Source organism: Hypanus sabinus, chromosome 7 (genome assembly GCF_030144855.1).
Source record: "Hypanus sabinus isolate sHypSab1 chromosome 7, sHypSab1.hap1, whole genome shotgun sequence".
Taxonomy (NCBI): Eukaryota; Metazoa; Chordata; class Chondrichthyes; order Myliobatiformes; family Dasyatidae; genus Hypanus; species Hypanus sabinus.
Genome location: NC_082712.1, coordinates 76,183,924 through 76,204,840, shown reverse-complemented (window position 1 = coordinate 76,204,840; position 20,917 = coordinate 76,183,924). Strand labels below are relative to the sequence as shown.

Here is a 20,917-nt window from a genome sequence, read left to right as displayed (position 1 = left end):
GTTGCATAGCAACTTGAAAGTGGTGACAGGTAGATAGGGTGATAAAGGCGGCAGTTTTTATGCTGGGCAGTGAGTTTAGGAGTTGGAATGCCATCTTGCAGTTGAATGAAACATTGGTTAGACTGCACATAGTTTGTTATGGACTGGTACTGACTGAAACATTACAGGAAGGATATGATAACAATAAAACAAATTCAGAAGGGATTCACCAGGATATCGTTGGAATGGAGGGCTGTAGTTATAGAAAGAGATCAGATAAGCAGAGTTTATTCTCATGTGAAAGAAGGATGCTGAAGGATAATGTTTTGAGTTTCATAAAATTATGAGGATGTTGATATACTGCACTAAGTAGCCAGAGATATTTTCCAGAATTTTAGGGCAGGACAATCCAGAATTAGCGGGCATACTATAGATCTAATGTGAGTGGTGAGAAAATTGAACAAAATATGATGGGTAAGTTTTTCATGCGGAGGATAGTGACTATCTGGAATGACCTGCTAGAGGAAGTTGTGGAGCCAGCTCCAATTACAGTATTTGATAGCTGCAGCTCAGTGCAATGTGTATAGATGTATTACAGGTAGACAAGCACTCTGCATGGAAAGGCATAAAGGGGTATAGGCCCAATGTAGTCAAAAGGGATTCGATAGATATGTCTCCATGAATGAGATGGGCCAACCAATCGTGCTGCATGTTGCTAAGATCCATAATATTAAGCTTATGAATTGTTTAAAATTATTTTTAATTGGTAGTTTGGTCTTAAATTCCTTATGGTTCAGTGATTTTTTTTCTTTGACTAAGTACTGGATTCAATTTTTCTAATGTCAATATATGCTAGGCAAATGTTGCCCATGGGGAAAACATGGCACACTCTCCAGATTACACGAAGGTTGCCAATTGTTTACTGACCAGGACAGCATGTTTAAATGTTTGAGGCAGATGTGTTCAAGCCTTTGTGACTTACAAGTTTGTAATAAGGTAGAATGTCATGTAGATTTAAAGATGTGCAACCAACTGTAATATTGATAAAAAAACAGAGAATGTTGGAAATAGGTACAAGTAAAGCAGCATCTATGAAGAGAAGTAAAGAGTTACAGTTGCAGGTTGATAGTTTCGTCAGAATACTTATTAGTTTATTTTATAGTAGCAAATGGAAGGCGAGTCAGTGATCTTTAGTTGTATTTTAAACACATTTTCTCTGTTGTCGGAGCATTGCTTGGTGATTTATCCAAGTACATATATAATTGATATGGATGCTTGTCCTCAGATGGCTATATTCATGAAATATGGTTCTAGAACTGGACTCAGTTCATCCACAATTACAAAGAGATATTGAAAAATCTCCCTACTCAATACATTTAATGTATTGAGTTGTTTATTGAGCTATGTCCATGTCAAGTCATCAGTTTCTGTTCTCAGTTACTAATTGTAGCTGTATTTGATTTAAAATTTTAATTTGATGTTTTATCCTTTCTTCCTTGCTGTTTGCAGCATTTTTGGACCACTATTGTAGTAAAACTGGTATGTTTTCTCACAGGAAAAACTGGCCTTCCTTCACAGCTTGTACCAGCGTCTAATGGCAGGATGTGTAGTCATGAAACAACCAGATGACATGCTGGCAAAATTCTCCTGGACAGAGCTATGCTCTATTCTGCAAGAAAATGTTGATACCCTTATTTCAGATCTTAACAAGGCCAGTGAAAAGGTAATGCTAAGATTTCAGATCTCGTGACATTTGTCTGTATTGCAGTGTGATTTAAACAAAAAACTTGATAGTTAGTTCATTTTAAAAATAATTTTTTATTTAATAGTTTACAAACATTGATTATAATTTGTCTCAGATGCAGTTTGAGCTCTCTCCTTAAGGCATGCAAATTTAACTGAAGTAAGAGTGAATTCTCCAAGTACTATTTAACTTACAAACAAATCTTAAAGTTATTGTATACGTTTAACTTAGATTTTCTAATTTCATGACAATATTAGCTACAGGGACCTAATTAAGAAAATAAAATATAAATTTTAACAAGAAGAAAATACAAAGCATTTGCTTTTTCTTTCCAGTGTTGAAATGAAACTTTATTCAAAACATAACATGACAATATACACCTACTAGATAATTTACATAAAATCAGGTCCATACTATCTGTTTCTGTGTTTAATTTGATTAATATTTATACGTCCACAACACATTTGATGTTTACTTTTCCATCTCAAATTCTCATCATTTACAATTCTGAACAGAACCTAGAACGTAGTACAGAAAGGGACAAGCCCTTCAGCCCACAAAGTTCTTCCAAACCAATTATAGTGGTAATCAAATGACCAACTAAACTAATCCCTTCTGCCTACATAGTGTCCATATCCTTCCATTTCACTCACATTCACGTGCCTGTCTAAATGTCTTTGTTCCTTTTCACGTTTGTGGCTTGTCGAGTGGCTTTTTTTTGCTGTTTCCTTAGCATTTGTCTGTTTTCATGAGGCCAAATTGCTAGATCGATGCTCGACCCGGCCCAGGTGAAAAGTGTGCAAGGAGCTGGCTGGATTTGAATCCGTGACCACTCGCCTTGAGGTCCAGCGCTAATACCACTACACTACCGGCCAGCAAAACGTCTCTTAACAGCCCCCAATGTATCTGCTTCTACTGCCAGTCCAGACAGTGCATTGCATTCCAGGCACACGCCATTCTCTGTGCAAATAAAAATTGCCATAGAGTTCTATAACACTATGGCTCAGCAAAAGGACCTTTGGCTCATCTAATCCATGCTGAACCATTAATGTGCTCAATCCCATCAACCAGTACCCATAGCTTTCCATACTACTCCCATCCACGTACCTATCTGAATTTATCTTAAATGCTAATATCAATTTCTCATTCACCATTTGTGCTGGCAGCTCGTTCCACACTCTCACCACCTCTGAGTGAAGGTCCCCTCATGTTCCACTTAAACATTTTACCTTTCACCCTTAACCTATAACCTCAACTTGTAGTCTCACCCAACTTCAGTGGAAAAAGCCAAGTTACATTTATCTTACTTAGACCACTCAAATTTGGATCCCTCTATAAATTCTCCTCTCAACTTCTAAGTTCCAGGGAATAAAGTTCTAATGTTTTCAACCTATAACCGGGGTCCTCAAGTCCCGGCAAGATGCTTGTAAATTTTTTCTGCTCTCTTTCCATCTTAATCACCAAGATTGCACACGATACTCCAAATTAGGCCTCACCAACATCTTAAACAATTCCATAATTCCATTTAATATCAGAGAATGTATACAATATACAACCTGAAATTCTTCCTCCTCACAGACATCCACAAAAACAGAAGAGTACCCCAAAAAAATCAGTGATAATAAAACTGTTAGAACTCCAAAACCCTCTTCTCCCCCTCCCTTGCACAAACTGCAGTGAAGTATCAACCCTTCCCCTCCCATTTCAGCAAAGAGTATCAGCACCCACCATCCACCAAGCAAGCAATAGCGAAGACCCCAAGAGAGACCACAATATGCAGTACAACACAAACTAATCATTCACCTGACAATTCAACATGCTAAGTGTCTCTCTCTCTCTCCCCCTCTTCTCTCCCTCCTCTCTCTCTCTCTCTCTCTCTCTCTCTTTTTCCCTCTCCCTCCCCCTCCCCCCAATAAAGGGGCGGAAAGGTGTCAATCAGCAATAGGTGAGACAAAAACAAAACAACTCACTGATTATGGTGTTAAAGTTTGCCGAGTTATTTTTTCTTGAGTTCTCCGATTTGAGGATCATCTGCAAACTCACCTTCACCAACGAGAGAAAGGGAGGGAGCAATTTGCTGAGTACCGAGACTTCCAACAGCTGATCTGCTGTTCCAATATTACTTTTTCTCCCATGACGCTTCAGTCCACTGCACTGACCAAGAATTGGCTCATCCATGGGGCTACGAAGCCTCGAACCCTGGAGGTGCGCTCATCTTTTAGGCCCCGCCCTTGGGATATCAAAACGACTGGTCGGTGAACCCTGGGAACGGGTCCCAGCATTAAAAAGGACTGCAGTTTGAATGCAGCTGCAGGACAAGGACAGCAACAAAACCCCATCTACCTTGAAAAGGAAAGAAAGAGGCATCAAAGGTAGAAATTAAGCTGTTTCCGTCAATGAGCTCGAAGAAGCTGCTGTCTCATGCCATTGTAGCTCCGCCAATTTCAACATCACACCCTAACTCCTGTACTCAATATATTAATTTATGAAGGCCAATGAACAAAGAGCTTTGTCTACCTGTGATACCCCTTTCAAGAAATTACGGATCTGTATTCCCAGATCCCTCTGTTTTTCCGCCCTGCTTGATGCCGTACCACTCACCATGTAAGACCTACTCTGAGGTAGTCATCCCAAAATGTAACATTTCACACTTGGATGTATTAAATTCACTCTGCCATTTTTCAGCCTTTTTCACCAGCTGCAAGCTTTGACAGTCTTCCTCGCTGTCCACTGCACCCCAATCTTGGTGTCAGCCATAAATTTGTTGATCTAGTTAACCGCATTATCATCCAGACTGTTGATAGTGATGACAAAATTAGCTATCCTCCAATCCTCCAGCACCTCACCCGTGGCTAAGGATGTTTTAAGTATCTTTGCTAGTGCCCCTGCAATTTCTGCACTCGCCATCCAGAGAGTCTAAGTTAACACATTGTCAAGCCCTGGAAAATGATGCGCCCTGATTTTCCTGAAGTCAGCAAGCACCTGCTCCTCTGTAATCTCTATAGGGTCCATGATCTTGCTGCTGCATTACTTCACACCTATAGACTCTGTGCCCATCTCATGAGTAAATACAGATTGAAAAAATCCATTTGCGATCTCCCTCATTTCTTTCAGCTCCACACATAGATTACCACTCTGATCTTCCAGAGGACCTATTTTGTGTCTTGCTATCCTTTGGCTCTTAATAGATCTGTAGAAACCCTTAGGATACTCCTTCGCCTTGACTGCTAGAGCAACCTCATGTCTTCTTTTAGCCCTCCTGATTTCCTTAAGCATTCTCTTGCATTTCTTATACTCCAAGTACCTCATTTTTTTCCAGCCTGCATATACCTGCTATGTATCGCCTTCTTTTTCTTAACCAGGACCTCAGTGTCCCTTGAACACCAAGATTCCCTAAATCTGGTATCATTACTTTTCTTTTGACAGGAACACACAAACTCTACTCTCAAAATTTCACTTTTGAAGGCTTTCCACTTAACCGAGTACACCTTTTCCAGAAACCAACCTGTCCCAGTCTACACTTACCAGATCCTTTCTGATACCATTAAAATTGGTCTTTCTCCAGTTTGGAATCTCAACCCAAGGACCTGATCTGTCCTTTTCCATAATTACCTTAAAACTAATGGCATTATGATCACCAGATGCAGAGTGTTCCTCCCCTAAACAAACTTCTGTCCTAGTCCCTAAGGAGCTAAAGTGTTGCCCACTCTCATTGGGACTTCAAAGTATTGATTAAGGAAACTTTCCTGTACGTATTTGACAAGCTCTGTCCTAATTAGTTCTTTTATAGTATGGGAGTTCCAATCAATAAATGGAAAGTTAAAATCACTGACTATCGCAACCTTCTGTTTCTTGCAACAGCCTGCGATTTCTCTGCACATTTGCATCTCTAAATCCTGCAGACTGTTGGGTGGTCTGTAATATAATCCTTTAATGTGGTCATAACTTTCTTATTCCTCAGTTCTACCTATAAACCCTCAATAGATGAGCTTTCCAGTCGGTTCTGACTGAGTACTGCCGTGACAATTTCCCCGACTAGTAATGCCACCCCTCCCCCTTTAATCCATCCCATTCTATTGCATCTAAAACAATGGAACCCTGGAACATTGAGCTGCTAGTTCAGCCCCACCTACAACCAATTCTCATTAATGTCTGAACTATCATAAATCCACATGCTGATCCATGCGCTAAGCTCATCTGCCTTTCCTACAATGCTCCTTGCATTGAAATATATGCAGCTCAGTAAATTAGTCCCACCATGCTCGACCTTTCGATCCCTGACTTTGTATGTAGGCTTAACAATATCTTTCTCTACAACTAGTCCACTATCTATGGTGGTGCTCTGGTTCCCATCCCCCCCGCAACTCTCGTCTAGTTGCCCCTCACATCTTCTTTGTACTTCTCCCTCTCACCTTAAATGCACGTCCTCTGGTATTTCAACCCTAGGAAGAGGATACTGTTTCTGTATGCTATCTGTGCCTCTCATGGTCTTATAAACGTCTGTCTGATCTCCCCTCAGCCTCTGCCGCTCTAGAGAAAGTAACCCACATTTGTCCAACCTCTCATGATAGTACATGCCCTCTAATTCAGGCAACATCTTCTTCCAGATCCTGATATCCTTCTTATAATAGGGTGACCAGAACTGTTTGCATTACTCCAGTTGCAGCCTAACTAGAATTTTAAAAAGCTGCAACATAACTTCCTGACTCTTGAACTCAGTGCTTCGACTAATAAAGGCAAGCATGCCGGATGCCTTTTCAACCACCCTATCAACCTCATTCACTGCATGCCAGGATACAGATAATTTTATTACATTGTGGCAACTCACTTTCTGCGCAGGCAAACCGGCTCACAAATAGCCAGCGGGCGGGGAGAGACTCTGGTAATGCACCTCTGACGTCATTTCCGCCCGGAGAGGGAGGGCGCTAGAGATTAAATGCCAGCGCCGCGAAGTTTGAATAAACTAGTCTCGAAACGACTTACCGACTGCGTGTCGTTATTTCAGCGCTGTGTGTAGCACATCGCTGCATTGGTGACCCCGATGGTCCAAATGGGATTTGGACCAAAGATGACCGACTCTTCATCTGTTCACGCAGTTTCGCTAAAACTGCGCCTTTCTGGACGCTGCGACCACGCGTGGTTTAGCCAAGCAGAAGCCCAGTTCCAGATTCGGCAGATATCCTCTGATTCCACGCGTTACTACCATGTGGTGAGCGCCCTTGACCAGGAGACAGCCACCCAGGTTGCGGATTTCACACAGTCGCCCCCGGAAGAAGGCAAGTATGAAGCATTCAATGCGCTGCTCATTGGGACCTTTGGCCTCTCACGGCGTGAGCGGGGTGCCCCCCTGCTTCACCCGGACGGTTTGGGAGACAGACTGCCATCAGCATTGATGAACGAGATGGTGTCCCTGGCTGACGGACACCAGCCCTGCCTCATGTTCGAGCAAGCGTTCCTGGAGCAACTGCCTGAGGACATATATCTGCTGCTGGCCGACGCAGATTTCAGCAACCCCCGGAAGGTGGCAGCCCGTGCAGATGTGCTGTGGAAAGCCAAGAGGGTGAGCGTGGCGTACGTCGGTCAGGTTACCAGGCCACGCGCCCAACAGCAGACCAGACCAGGCCCGGCAGAGGGGCGCACACAACACAGAGGCAGGAGTGAGGAGGCCAGCGAACAGTGGTGTTTCTACCACCAGCGGTGGGGCACAAAAGCCCGCCGTTGTCGCCCGCCCTGCAAGAGCCAGGGCCAGCTGCCGCTAATGACTATGGTGGCTGGCCGCCAGGACAGCCTCTTGTACATCTGGGACAAACAGTCGGGACGCCGCTTCTTGGTCGACACCGGAGCGGAGATCAGCGTCTTGCCCCCGACGGGGTACGACACCCACAACAGGAAGTCAGGACCCACCCTGAGGGCTGCAAACAGCAGCACAATACGGACCTACGGCACCCGCACAGTGCAGCTGCAGTTCGGCGCCAACTAGTTCAACTGGGACTTCATACTGGCCGCCGTGGCCCAACCACTCCTGGGGGCGGACTTCTTGCGAGCTCACAGACTGCTGGTTGACTTGCAAGGGACAAGACTGGTACATGCCGAGACTTTCCAGATGTTCTCCCTGGGTGAAGCCAAGTTGCCGGCCCCACACCTGGACTCCGTCACGCTGTCGGACAATTAATTCACCAGAATCCTGGCAGACCTTCCATCGATTCTGACACCGCAGTTCACAGCAGCCATGCCCAGACACTGGGTACAGCACCACATCCCGACCCAGGGACCACCCCTCCACGCCCGCGCACAAAGGCTCCCCCCAGAAAAGCTCCGCCTGGCAAAGGAGGAGTTCAAGAGGATGGAGGAATTGGGGATCGTACGGAGGTCCAACAGCCCATGGGCCTCCCCCCTGCACATAGTGCCCAAAGCAGCCGGGGGTTGGAGACCATGCGGCGACTACCGCAGACTGAACGAGGCTACAACTTCAGACCGCTACCCTGTGCCACACATACAGGACTTTGTAGCAAACCTGCACGGCGCAAGAATCTTTTCCAAAGTGGACCTCGTCCAGGGATACCATCAAATCCTGGTGCACCCTGAAGACATCCCCAAAACAGCACTCATCACCCTGTTCGGCCTGTTCAAGTTCCTCCGAATGCCGTTCAGCCTGAAGAATGCCGCACAGACGTTCCAGCAGCTAATGGATGTGGTGGGACGTGACCTGTACTTTGCGGTCATCTATTTGGATGACATCCTTATAGCCAGCAGTAGTCGTCAGGAACATCTGTCCCAACTCCGCCAGCTCTACTCCCGCCTAAGTGATTTCGGCCTTACGATCAACCCGGCCAAATGCCAGTTTGGTCTCAATACCATCGACTTCCTGGGCCATAGGATTACCAAAGACGGGGCAACACCTTTGCCCGCCAAGGTAGACTCGATCCGCCACTTTGCCTGGCCCAACACACTGAAAGGCCTGCAGGAGTTCGTTGGTATGGTGAACTTCTACCACCGTTTCCTCCCCTCAGCAGCCTGTATCATGCACCCTTTGTACACCCTGATGTCGGGTAAAGGCAAGGACATTACTTGGGACGAGGAGGCCGTGGCCGCTTTAATTAAAGCCAAGAAAGCCTTGGCAGATGCCGCGATACTGGTGCACCCCAGAACGGACATTCCAACCGCACTCATGGTGGACGCATCGGACACAGCAGTCAGTGGGATGCTGGAGCAACTCATCGAGGGGCGCTGGCAACCCCTGGCATTCTTCAGTGAGCACCTACGACCACCCAAACTCAAGTACAGTGCTTTCGACCAGGAGCTGTTGGCACTGTATCTGGCAATCCAGCATTTCAGGTACTTTTTAGAAGGCAGGCCGTTCACCACGTTCATGGACCACAAACCGTTGACCTTCGCGTTCACCAAGGTATCTGATCCCTGGTCGGCTCACCAGCAGCGACATCTGTCCTACATCTCCAAGTACCCGACGGACATCCAGCACGTCTCAGGAAAGGACAACGTTGTGGCGGACACACTGTCCAGACCAGCTGTCCAGGTCCTGTCCCTGGGGGTGGACTATGCAGCACTGGCGGAGGTGCAACCGGCAGACGACAAGATGCCTAGCTACGGGACCGCAGTCTCGGGTTTGCAGCTGCAAGACTTTCTAGTAGGCCCAGGTGATAGGACCCTCCTGTGCAACGTGGCTACCGGCCAACCTCGCCCCATCGTCCCGGCAGCCTGGAGGCAGTGAGTTTTCGACTCCATACACGGTTTGGTGCACCCATCTATCAGGACAACCGTCCGGCTGGTCTCCAGCAAGTTCGCGTGGCACGAACTTCACAAGCAGGTCAGTGAATGGGCCAGAATGTGCACACAGTGCCAAACAGCCAAGGTGCGGCGGTACACTAAAGCCCCGCCACAGCAGTTCGAATCCACCCACCGGAGGTTTGACCACATTTATGTGGATATCGTGGGGCCCCTACCAGTGTCCCGAGGAGTGCGGTACCTCCTAACTATGGTAGACCGGTTCACGAGGTGGCCAGAGGCGGTCCCACTCACCGACACATCTGCCAATTCCTGGGTAGCACGCTTCGGGGTACCGGCCCACATTACCTCCGACAGAGGCGCCCAGTTCACCTCCAGTCTGTGGTCAGCTGTGGCCAGCCTGTTGGGAATGCAGCTACACCACACTACTGCCTGCCACCCACAGTCGAACGGACTAGTGGAACACTTCCACCGTCACTTGAAGTTGGATCTCATGGCCCGCCTGAGAGGACCTAACCTGGGTCCTGCTTGGAATTCGCACAGCGCCCAAAGAGGATCTGCATGCCACGTTGGCCGAGTTGGTGTACGGCATGCCCCTGGCCGTCCCAGGAGAGTTCATGCCAGCCCCAAGGGGGCAAGAGGAAGAACCCGCAGCAGTCCTGGACAGGCTACGCAAAAGGCTCTCAACCTGGCCCCCGTACCAACTTCACAGCACAGACGGACCCCGACCCATGTACCCAAAGACCTGCAGAACTGTAAGTTTGTGTTTGTACCAAGGGGCAGACACCAGGCACCGCTACAGTGGCTGTACGAGGGGCCGTTCAAGGTGATCAACAACAATGGGTCCACGTACGTTCTGGACATTGGGGGGAAAGAGGAGGTTTTCACAGTGGACTGACTCAAACCAGCCCATGTGGACTTGGCGCAGCTGGTTGAGGTTCAGGCACCGGGGCGCAGAGGCAGACCTCCCAAACAGAGGCTGATCCAGACTGTGGACATTGGGGGGGGGGGGGGGGGTTGTATCGCCGGTTCTGGGGGGGGGTGGGTTATGTGGTGACCCACTTTCTGCACAGGCGAACCAGCTCACAAATAGCCAGCACGCGGGGAGAGACTTTGGTAATGTACCTCTGACGTCATTTCCACCTGGAGAGGACGGGCACTAGGGATTAAATGCCAGCACCGTGAAGTTTGAATAAACTAGTCTAGAAACGACTCACCAACTGCGTGTTGTTATTTCAGTGCTGTGTGTGGCACATCGCTACAACATTTGTTCATTGAGGTAATACAAGGGAAACCAATCACAGAATGAAGAATGTAGTGTTACCGGTACAGGGACAGTGCAGTGTAGCAGACAAGAAGGTGTGAGGCTCTGACTAGGCAGATTGTGAAGTCGAGTCCATTATTTCATACAACACCCACATATGTACATGTCCCTGTTTGTGAAGACTGTTTGGAACCTTATTTAATTTTATTGTCTGGTTTCACTTTTTCTGTTGAAGTTTGTAAGTTTACACTTCTCTGTATTCAGTTTCATTCCCTCCTCTTCCCAGGATGATACTGAATGACTACAGAACTTGAAGGAGGGATGAGATTGAATAGCCAAAGCTTGTTACCCTTGTTCCTCTTTGGGACCAATGACCTCAAGGGTGATATCCTTAGGAGCTAGTAAAGAGGTTAAGAAGCAGGGCCTTGAAGATAATATCTGGGTTACGACCAATGAGTGTACAAGTAGGTAGAGAAAACAGATTAGCATGTGCTGGAGAGCAAGTGTACAAAGGAGGGTTTCAATTTTGTGAGGAACTGTGACCATTTCTTAGAGAAACGGGACCTTTACAAGCCAGATAGATTGCATCTCAACAGGACTGTGGCTTCATGGGGATGTTTGCTTGTGCTGTTAAGCTAGTCAAGTGGTTGGGAGTCTTGTGTTATTATCAGAGAAAAGCAAAGCTCAAAAAAGAAGTTCTGAAGTTCAAGGAAGGGGGATATTCATGAAGGAAAAGACAATATTGTAAGGTAATATCTGCTAGAGTATATTGGAGATGAACAGAGTGTACAAGCAGTTTAGATAGGTAGATGCAAGTAGAGTAGATAGTCAGGGTCATATACCAAGGCTAGGAGGATTTAGAGCTAGAAAGCTTGATTCTCTGATGATGTAGCTGCAAAGACAGCATAGCAGAGAGGAATCAAGGATAGAATCAGTTTTGTTAATGCTAAGAAACAGCAGAAGGGAAATTAAGTTGCTGCATGCATTCCAATGGCCACTAATGGGAGGGAAAATATAGGAGAGCAAATAAAGGTTATAGTGAATTGCAAACACTGTAGGGTGGTTGTAATAGGAGGCTTTTTCCTAATGTAAAGCAGGGTATTGATAGTGTTCTGAACAGAAAGGAAGAAGAATTTCAAAAATGTGTCCAGTATAATTTTGAGAGCAGTATGCTTCTAGTACAACAAGGAAAGTGACATTGTTGATGCTGTTCCAGGGAATAAAATAGTTAATTAATACAATAACAGGCTCTTCCACCTCAATGAGTCTGTGCACTCCAATTATATCTATGTAACTAATTAACCTACTAACCCGTACATCTTTGGAATGTGGAAGGAAATCAGAACATCCAGAGAAAACCCACGTGTGTCACAGGGAGAACGTGCAAACTGCAGCAGCAGCACTCACATCTACTGTGATAAAGTGCTTTGAGAGGTTGGTCATGACTAGAACTAACTGCTGCCTGGGCAAGAACCTGAAACGTTTGCAATTCACCTACTGCTGGAACAGGTCTGTAGCTGAAGCAAACTTGCCGAGTTTCCCCTTTGCTTTGGAGCACCTAGACAACAACAAAACATATGTCAGGCACCTGTTCACTGATTACAACTCAGTGCTCAATACAATCATCCCCTTAGTATTAATCACCAAACTTCAAAACCTGGTCCTTTATACCTCCCTCTGCAAGTAGATCCTTCATTTCCTTAATGGATCAGTAATAGAGTCACCTCCTCACTGATAATCAACAGGCACACATCAAGGATGTGTGTTTAGCCCAGTACTCTACTTGCTGTACTCTCATGCTTGTGTGGTTAGACACAGCTCAAACACCATCTATAAATTCACTCATGTCATCACTGTTGATGGCTGAATCTCAGATGGCAGTGAGGAAGGATACGGTGGTGAGGTAGAGTGGTGTCACAACAACAAACTTCCACTTAACATCAGTAACACCAAAGAACTGATTGTAGACTTCAGGAACAGAAATTTGGAAAAACACACAATAGTCCTCATTGAGGAGTCAGCAATGAGCAGCTTCAAGTTCCTGGGTGTCAACATCTCAGAGGATCTATCCTGAGCCCAATGTATTCACAGACAAAGTAAAAATTTATTATCAGAGTCCATACATGTCACCACATGTTATCTCTGAGATGCTTTTTCTGCAGGCATTATTAGCAAATCTATAGAACAGTAACTGTAAACAGGATCAATGGACAAAAAGCTGTTGCATTGCAGATGTAAATACATAGCAATAAATAATGAGCATGAAATAACAAGATAAAATAATCCTTAAATAGTGTAGTTATCCCCTTTTGTTCAAGAGCCCGATGGTTGAGGTGTAGTGATTGTTCTTGAACTTGGTGTGAGACCTGAGGCTCTTGTACCTTCTGCCTGATGGCAGCATTGAGAAAAGAGCATAGCCTGGGTGTCATGGGTCATTGATGATGAATGCTACTTTCCTGCACAATCACAGAAGGCATGCAAGTTGCTATACATTAGGATTTTAAGATCTGGAATGTCACCAAAGACTCCATCAAATTTAACATTTTATTTTATTTAGGGGTACATTACAGAAAAGGTCCTTCTGGCCAATCGGGCCAGAACCCTTGACAGCTCCAATTTAACCTAATCTAATCTCAGGACAATTTACAGTGACCAGTTAATCTACCTGGTATATCTTTGGACTATGGGAGGAAACTGAAGGACTCAGACAAAACCCACGCATTCCATGGAGAGGACATTGAGAGCTTCCTTACAGCAGACGCCAGGATTGAACTCCAAACTCCGACACCCTGAGCTGTAATGGCGTCATGCTAACTGCTACGCTACCGTGGCACCTGACATTTTACAGATGTACAGTATGACTGGTTGCATCACAGCCACGTATGGAGGCTCCAATGCATAGGATCCTAAGAGGCTTCGGGGGTTGTAAACTCAGCCAACTCCATCAAAGGCACAAGTCTCCCCTCCATCAAGTACATCCACACTAGGTGATGCTTAGAGAGGTCAGCATCCATCATTAGAGACAGGTTTAATATCACGGTATAAGTCGTGAAATTTGTTGTCTTTGCAGCAGCAGAACAATGAAATACATAATAAGAGAAAAAAATTAAATACGGTATATTAAATAGTTAAATAAGTAGTGCGAAAATAGAAATAATGAAATATAGCCACTGTCATGCCTTCTTGTGTTGGGTCCAGGATAGATCCTAAAAGATAGTGACACCCAACAACTTGCAATTGCTCACTCTTTCCACTTCGGATTCCTCTTTGAGGACTGGTGCCTGTTCCCATGTCTTACCCTTTGTGAAGTTCATAGTCAGTTATTTGGTTTTACTGACATTGACATTTGGTTGTTGCGCTCAACTAGCTGAAAGATCGTGCTCCCTGATGCCCCCTTGTCACAGTCTGAAATTCTGCCAACAATAAATGTATCATCAGCAAATTTATAGATGGCATTTGATCTGGTCCTGGTAACATTCATGGGTATAGAGAGAGTAGAGCAATGGGCAATGCACACATCCCCGAGGATCCAGTGTTGATCGGCTGTGACGTGGAGATGTTATTTACCATCCGCATAGATTGTGGTCTTCTGATTAAGAGGTCAAGGATCCAGTTGCAGAGGGGGAAACAGAGGCCCAGGGTCTGTAGGTTTTCAATCAGAACTGTGTTAAACGCCGAGTTTAGTCAATAAACAACATCCTGATAAAGGTATAGCTATCGTGCAGTGGGTCCAGGCCCTCGCTTAAGCTGAAGTTGATACTGGTGATGACCAACCTATCAAAGCACCTCAGCGCAGTAGACGTGAGTGCAGAATACAAACCGGTTGGTGGAATGAGAGCAGATGGACCTGGGGATATAAGTTTACAAGACATTGGAGTTTATCAGTAAATACATATAGAATAAACCCTATAAAATACTGGATATGGCCTCAGCAGATTTGGTTGTCAGTTGCAGTTTCTTTAAATGAAGAATTTAACCATCTTGGCATTCACACTTAAATGTATGTGCATAGTGTTGAAGTTTTGTTCCTTATCTATATAAAAGTAATAGTTCATTTCAAAGGCATTGCTTTTTAAACTTTAAGTGCAAAATTATGTAGTGAAACAAATTCATAACTTGTTTCACTCGTTGAATTAGTTGGGGTCTAATTTAGTTAACTTCTATTACGAATCCTATAGATTGCAATGATTAGAATATTACAGTGCACACAAGATTTTTAAAAATATTCTTTAACTTGTTAATCTTGACAGCAGATATTATGCAAATGTATTTTGATTATTGATCTTTGTAAAAACCTTTGTGTTTATATCAAAGCTAGCTAGAATATTTATTGCTAATGGTTAACGCTTGTTCAAATTTGATGGGGGAATTTAATTATCTTACATGAGATTACAGTCATTAAACTTAATGTATATTGTATGTTTCTTTCTATTAAGTTTTTGGATTGAAATCATAACACCAGACTTCTTGCACTGTACTATATGTATTTCTAACCCAATCCAATCACAATCCCACAATTGTAATTACGGATTTTGCAGGAGTCATATTTGGAGCGTATCTGTCGGAATAAGGAAGAAGCAATACAGCAGCTTCAGCAAAACCAAGAAGTTACCTTCAATAAACTAACTGAACAAATGAAGGAACGAGAGGCTAGCTGGCAAAAACAGAAGAATGAAATGGAGCGGCATTATTCTGTACTCCTTGGGGAGGTTCATTCAAGGGCACAGGTACTGAATTGACTTTGCAGATGAGTAACAGCTGCTTCAGTTCTCCTTAATTTATTTTCTAGCATTGTGAGCATATGTTTACATTCAAGGTCAAAATTAACGAAAAGTTCTACAAATAACGAAATTATTCTCAACTCTCCATAATATTGAGAATGTTTATCCCATTCTCTACTTCTGCAAAAAGCTTATCTCGATTTCCGGCAAAATGATTTTAATGCAGGTAGAAATCACTGTTAAAGGGCAGAATGTTTCATCCAGTTAACTTTCCATTTTGACTGACAAACTGGGGATGGGAGATTTGGAGTTTATAAGGGCTCATCCAGTTTTTTCTAGCTCAAGTCACAAATTAGATTATGTCTGTAGTGTAGTGTACTGAAGTCCATCTCCCAGCACCCATCCTCATCACATTCTACGGGGGTTATATTGAGAGCATCCTGAGCAGCTGCATCACTGCCTGGTTCGGAAATTGCACCACCTCGGATCGCAAGACCCTGCAGCGGATAGTGAGGTCAGCTGAGAAGATCATCGGGGTCTCTCATCCTGCCATCACGGACATTTACACTACACGCTGCATCCGCAAAGGAAACAGCATTATGAAGGACCCCATGCACCCCTCATTCAATCTCTTCTCCCTCCTGCCGTCTGGGAAAAGGCTCCGAAGCATTCGGGCTCTCACAACTTGGGGCTTCCCCCAAGCTATCAGGCTCCTCAATTCTCGAAGCCTGGACTGACACCTTGCCCTACTGTCCTGTTTATTATTTATTGTAATGCCTACACTGTTTTTGTGCACTTTATGCAATCCAGTGTCTGTTTGTGGTCTAGTGTAGCTTTCTCTGTGTTTTTTTTTGTGTAGTTCTGTCTAGTTTTTTGTACTGTGTCATGTAACACCATGGTCCTGAAAAACGTTGTCTCATTTTTACTATGCACTGTACCAGCAGTTATGGTGGAAATGACAATAAAAGTTGACTTGAATAGCTGCAATACTGCTACTGAACTAGTAAACTGAACACAAGAACATAAGAAATAGAAGGAAATGACCACTTCAGCCTGTTGTCCTAACAACATATTCAGATATAATTAATGAATAAATCCATGGCTGACTCTTAACAGCTCTACAGGTGGACAGTTCCAAAGAATCATCATCCTGTGAGTGAAGAGATCGCATAGCCACAGAGATACAGCGTGGAAACAGGCCATCCAGCTGATTGAATATGCACTATCAACCACCGATTTTACACTAATCTTACATTAAACCCACTTTTATTCTTCCCATTTTCTCTAACTTCCCCCTGATGCTACCACTCACAACAACACACTGCACAGTAGGAACAACTTGCAATGGCCAATTAACCAGCATGTCAATGGGATGAGGGAAGAACTGGAGTACCCAGAGGAAACCTACATGGTCACAGGGCAAACTTGCAAATATCCTGCAGACAACATTCAAGGTCAGGTTTGAACCCACGTTTCTGAAATTAAGAAGGCAGTGGCTCTACTACCTGTGCCACTGTGCTCCCCTTCCATCTCAATACTGCTTCAAGTTTCATCTCGTTACTAAATGATTCACTTTCTCTTTCATTTATAATAATTCTTGCTTATCAGTTCTTATATGTTTTTAATGCCATTCATTATAATACTATGGAAATATGGTAGCATATTCAGTGACTTAATGTGCATTTTTCGACTAGTGGACAAAATTGAGTTAAAGTTGTTTAAAAACAGAACCAGTTCTTGACCCAGAGATGGTTTATGTTAATTTTCAGTTACTTTTGTCCAGGACACCTAAGTCAATCTGAACATAAACATTTCCTATTCTCTCGCCACTTAAAAAGAACTCAGTATTTCTCTTATTTTCTATGAAAATGGATAATCTGACAATTCTCTACATTAAACGCCATCTGTCATGTTGTTCCCCACTCACTACTACTCAGATTCCCACTTACTTTTGGCATCAACAAATATGGAAAACTATATTCTGTTATTGATCTGGTCATTATAATTCCATTAATTCCAAGATCATTATAGAAAAGAATAGGACTGGTCCTTGGGATGAGATTTTAAACTAGAGAAAGGCCAATTTTGATGGCATCATAAGGGATCTGGCAGGATCTGGAACTGGTAGCTTTCATGCAAAGGGATGCTTTGTATATGGGAGGCATTCAAAAGTGAAATATTGAGAGTACAGAATTTACATGTTCCTGTTAGAATAAAAATCAAGCCTAATAGGATTAAGGTGCCTTGGTTGTCAAGGATATTGATGCCCTGGTAAAGGAAAATGAAGGATGTGTATATCAGGTAGAGGCAGAAAGGATGAAATGAGGCATTTGAGGGGTATACAAAACACAAGAGAACACTTAAGAGAAATATCCGGAGGGTTAAAAAAAGATTTGAAGTTTTGCAGGCAGACAAGGTGGAAAAGAATTCAAAGGGCTTCTGTAGAAGTATTAAGAGCAAAAGGGTAGCAAGGGACAAAATTGGTCCTCTTGAGGATCAACGTGGTTACTTATGCATGGAGCTGAAGCAGATGGGAGAGATGTTAAATGATTTTTTTTTGCACATGATTTATTTTTGCATCTGTATTAACTTGCGGGACAAACGAAGTATGTAAATCTGAGCAAAATGAGTAGTGAGGTCATGGACCCTATCCAGATTATGAAAGGGGAGCTGCTTGCTGACTTGAATTAGGGTGGATCAATCCCCAGAGCCTGACAAGGTGTCTCCTCGGTCCTTATAGAAGGCCAGTGGAGAAGTCACAGGAGCCCTGGCAGAGGTATTTATAATGTCCTTATCCACAGGTGAGGTGCAAGAGGACTGGAGGATAGCTAAAACACTAGAAATTCTGCAGGTGCTGGAAATCCAAGCAACATACACAAAATGCCGGAGGAACTCAGTAGGCCAGGCAGCAGCTATGGAAAAGAGTAAACTGTCAATGTTTCTGGCCAAGGTCCTTCATCAGGACTAGGGGGAAAAAAAGATGAGAAGTTAGAGCAAAAAGGTGGGGGGAGGGGCAGAAGAAGTACAAGGTGGTAGGTGATGGGTGAAACTGGGAAGGGAGGGGTGAAGTAAAGAGCAGGGATGTAAAGGGATAAGGTCTGGAGAAGAGGGAATCTGATGGGGGAAGGTAGAAGACAGTGGAAGAAAGGGAAGGAGGAGCTCCAGGCCATTGTCATGTGCACCACCACTGACCTATATTAACTCTGGGGATCTCTCATCCATTGCCACCAATCTCATGTTTCCTTTCCTCGCACCTCTCATTTCCAACTCCTACCCAAGATCCACAAACTTGCCTGTCCAGGTAGACCCATTGTTTCTGCTTGTTCCTGCCCCATTGAACTTACATCTGCGTACCTTGACTGTTTTATCTTCCCTGGTTCAGTCCCTTCCTACCTACATCCATGACACTTCACACTCTCTGCATCTTTTCAATCCCTGGCCCCGATCCTCTCATTTTCACTGTGGACGTCCAGTCCCTATACACCTCCATCCCCCATCAGGAGGGCCTTAAAGCCTCTGCTCCTTTCTAGATAACAGACCCAACCTGTTCCCTGCCACCACCACTCTCATCTGTCTGGCGGAATTGATCCTCACTCAATAATTTCTCCTCCAACCCTTTGCATTTCCTTAAAACCATAGGTGTAGCCATGAGCACTCGCATGAGTCCCAGCTATGTCTACATTTTTGTCGGCTAAGTGGAACTATGTTCCAAGCCTACTCAGTATCACACCTTGACTTTTCCTATGCCACATTGATATCTGAATTGCTGCTGCTTCCTGCACCCATGCTGAGCTCATCGAATTTGCTTCCAACTTCCACCCTGCCCTCAAATTTACCTGGTCCATTTCTGACACCTCCCTCCCTTTTCTCAGACTTCTTTGTCTTTATCTCTGGAGACAGTTGATCTACTGATACCTTTTATAAACCCACTGATTCCCACAGCTACCTGGACTATACCTCTTTCTGCCCTGTCACTTGTAAAAATGCCACGCCCTTCGCTCAGTTCCTCCATCTCCATCACATCTGCTCTCAGGATGAAGCTTTTCATTCCAGAACTAGTGAGATGTTCTTCTTCAAAGGAAGGGGCTTTCCTACCTCCACCATCAATATTGCCCTCATTCACATCTCTTCCATTTTGTGCATGTCTGCCCTCACCTCATCCTCCTGCCACCCCACCAGGGACAGGATTTGTCTTGTTCTCACCTACCATCCCACTAGCCTCTGTGTCCAGCACATAATTCTCTGTAACTTCCACTACCTTCAGTGGCATCACTCCCAACCCCCCCCCCCCCCACCCACTTTCTGCTTCACTCCACAAGTTCCTTGTCCTTTCATCCCTCCCAAATGGTCTCCTTCCTAGTACTTCTCCTTGCAAGCAGAACAAGTTCCTGCCCCTACATTTCCTCCCTTACTACCATTCAGGCCCCAAATAGTCCTTCTAGTTGAGGCAACATGTCACTTGTCAATCTGTTGAAGTTATCTACTGTATTCAATGTTCCTGGTGTGGCCTCCTGTATATTGATGAGACCTGATGTAGATTGGGAGACCGATTCGTTGAGCACCTATTCTCCGTCCGCCTGAAAAAACAGAATCTCCTGGTGGTCACCCATTTCAATTCTACTTCCCATTCCGACATGTCAGTTTATGGTCTCCTCTACTGCTGCGATGAGGCCACAGTCAAGTTATATTCCATCCGGCTAGCCTCAAATCTGATGGCATGAACATTGATTTCTTGGACTTCCAGTAATAGCCCCCTCCCATGCCTCACCATTCTCATTTCCCTCTCTCACTTAATCTCCTTCCCCTGCCCATCACCTCCCCCTAGTGCTTCTCGACCCTGTTCTACCAGATTCCCCTTTCTCCAGCCTTTAATCTCTTTCACCAATAAACCTCAGCTCTTCACTTCACTGTTCTCCCCTCCTGGTTTCACCTATCACCTTGTACTTCTTCCTCTCCTCCCCCAACATTATTGCTCTGTCTGCTCGCTCTTATTTCCCATCCTGATGAAGGGGCTCGGCCTGAAACATTGACTGTTTACTCTTTTCCATAGATGCTGCCTGGCGAACTAAGCTCCTCTAGCATTTTGTGTGTGTTGGAGGATAGCTAATGTTGTTCTTTTGTTTATAAAAGACCCTAAGAATCAGGCAAGAAATTATAGGCTGGTGAGTCTGATATCAGTCATGGGTAAATTATTGAAGGTATCATTATCATAAATGACAGGATACATAAATATTTGGATAGATAACACCTGATTAGGGATGGACATCAAATTTTTGTGCGTGGTAGATCACATCTAACCAATCTTACAGAGCTTTTTGAGGACTTGGGAGTACAGATGCATAATTCCTTGAAAGTGTCATCAGACGTAGCTGGGGCCATAGAGAGAGCTGTTGGCACATAAAGCAGGACATTGAATATTGGGAGTTCGGATATGTTGTCCAAAATGTTGGTGAGGCCAAATTTAGA

The 20,917-nt window shown here is 44.5% G+C and overlaps 1 protein-coding gene across 3 annotated transcripts in view; it reads left to right on the top strand.

Moving 5' to 3' along the window:
* LOC132396875 (coiled-coil domain-containing protein 171-like) overlaps positions 1-20,917 on the top strand; it is a 449,415-nt gene that overhangs the window by 146,577 nt on the left and 281,921 nt on the right. For all 3 annotated transcript variants that reach the window (XM_059974899.1, XM_059974901.1, XM_059974900.1), the window contains exons 14-15: positions 1,535-1,702; positions 15,269-15,457. In XM_059974899.1, the coding sequence (XP_059830882.1) occupies positions 1,535-1,702; positions 15,269-15,457 (357 nt within the window). The remainder of the gene's footprint in view (positions 1-1,534; positions 1,703-15,268; positions 15,458-20,917) is intronic.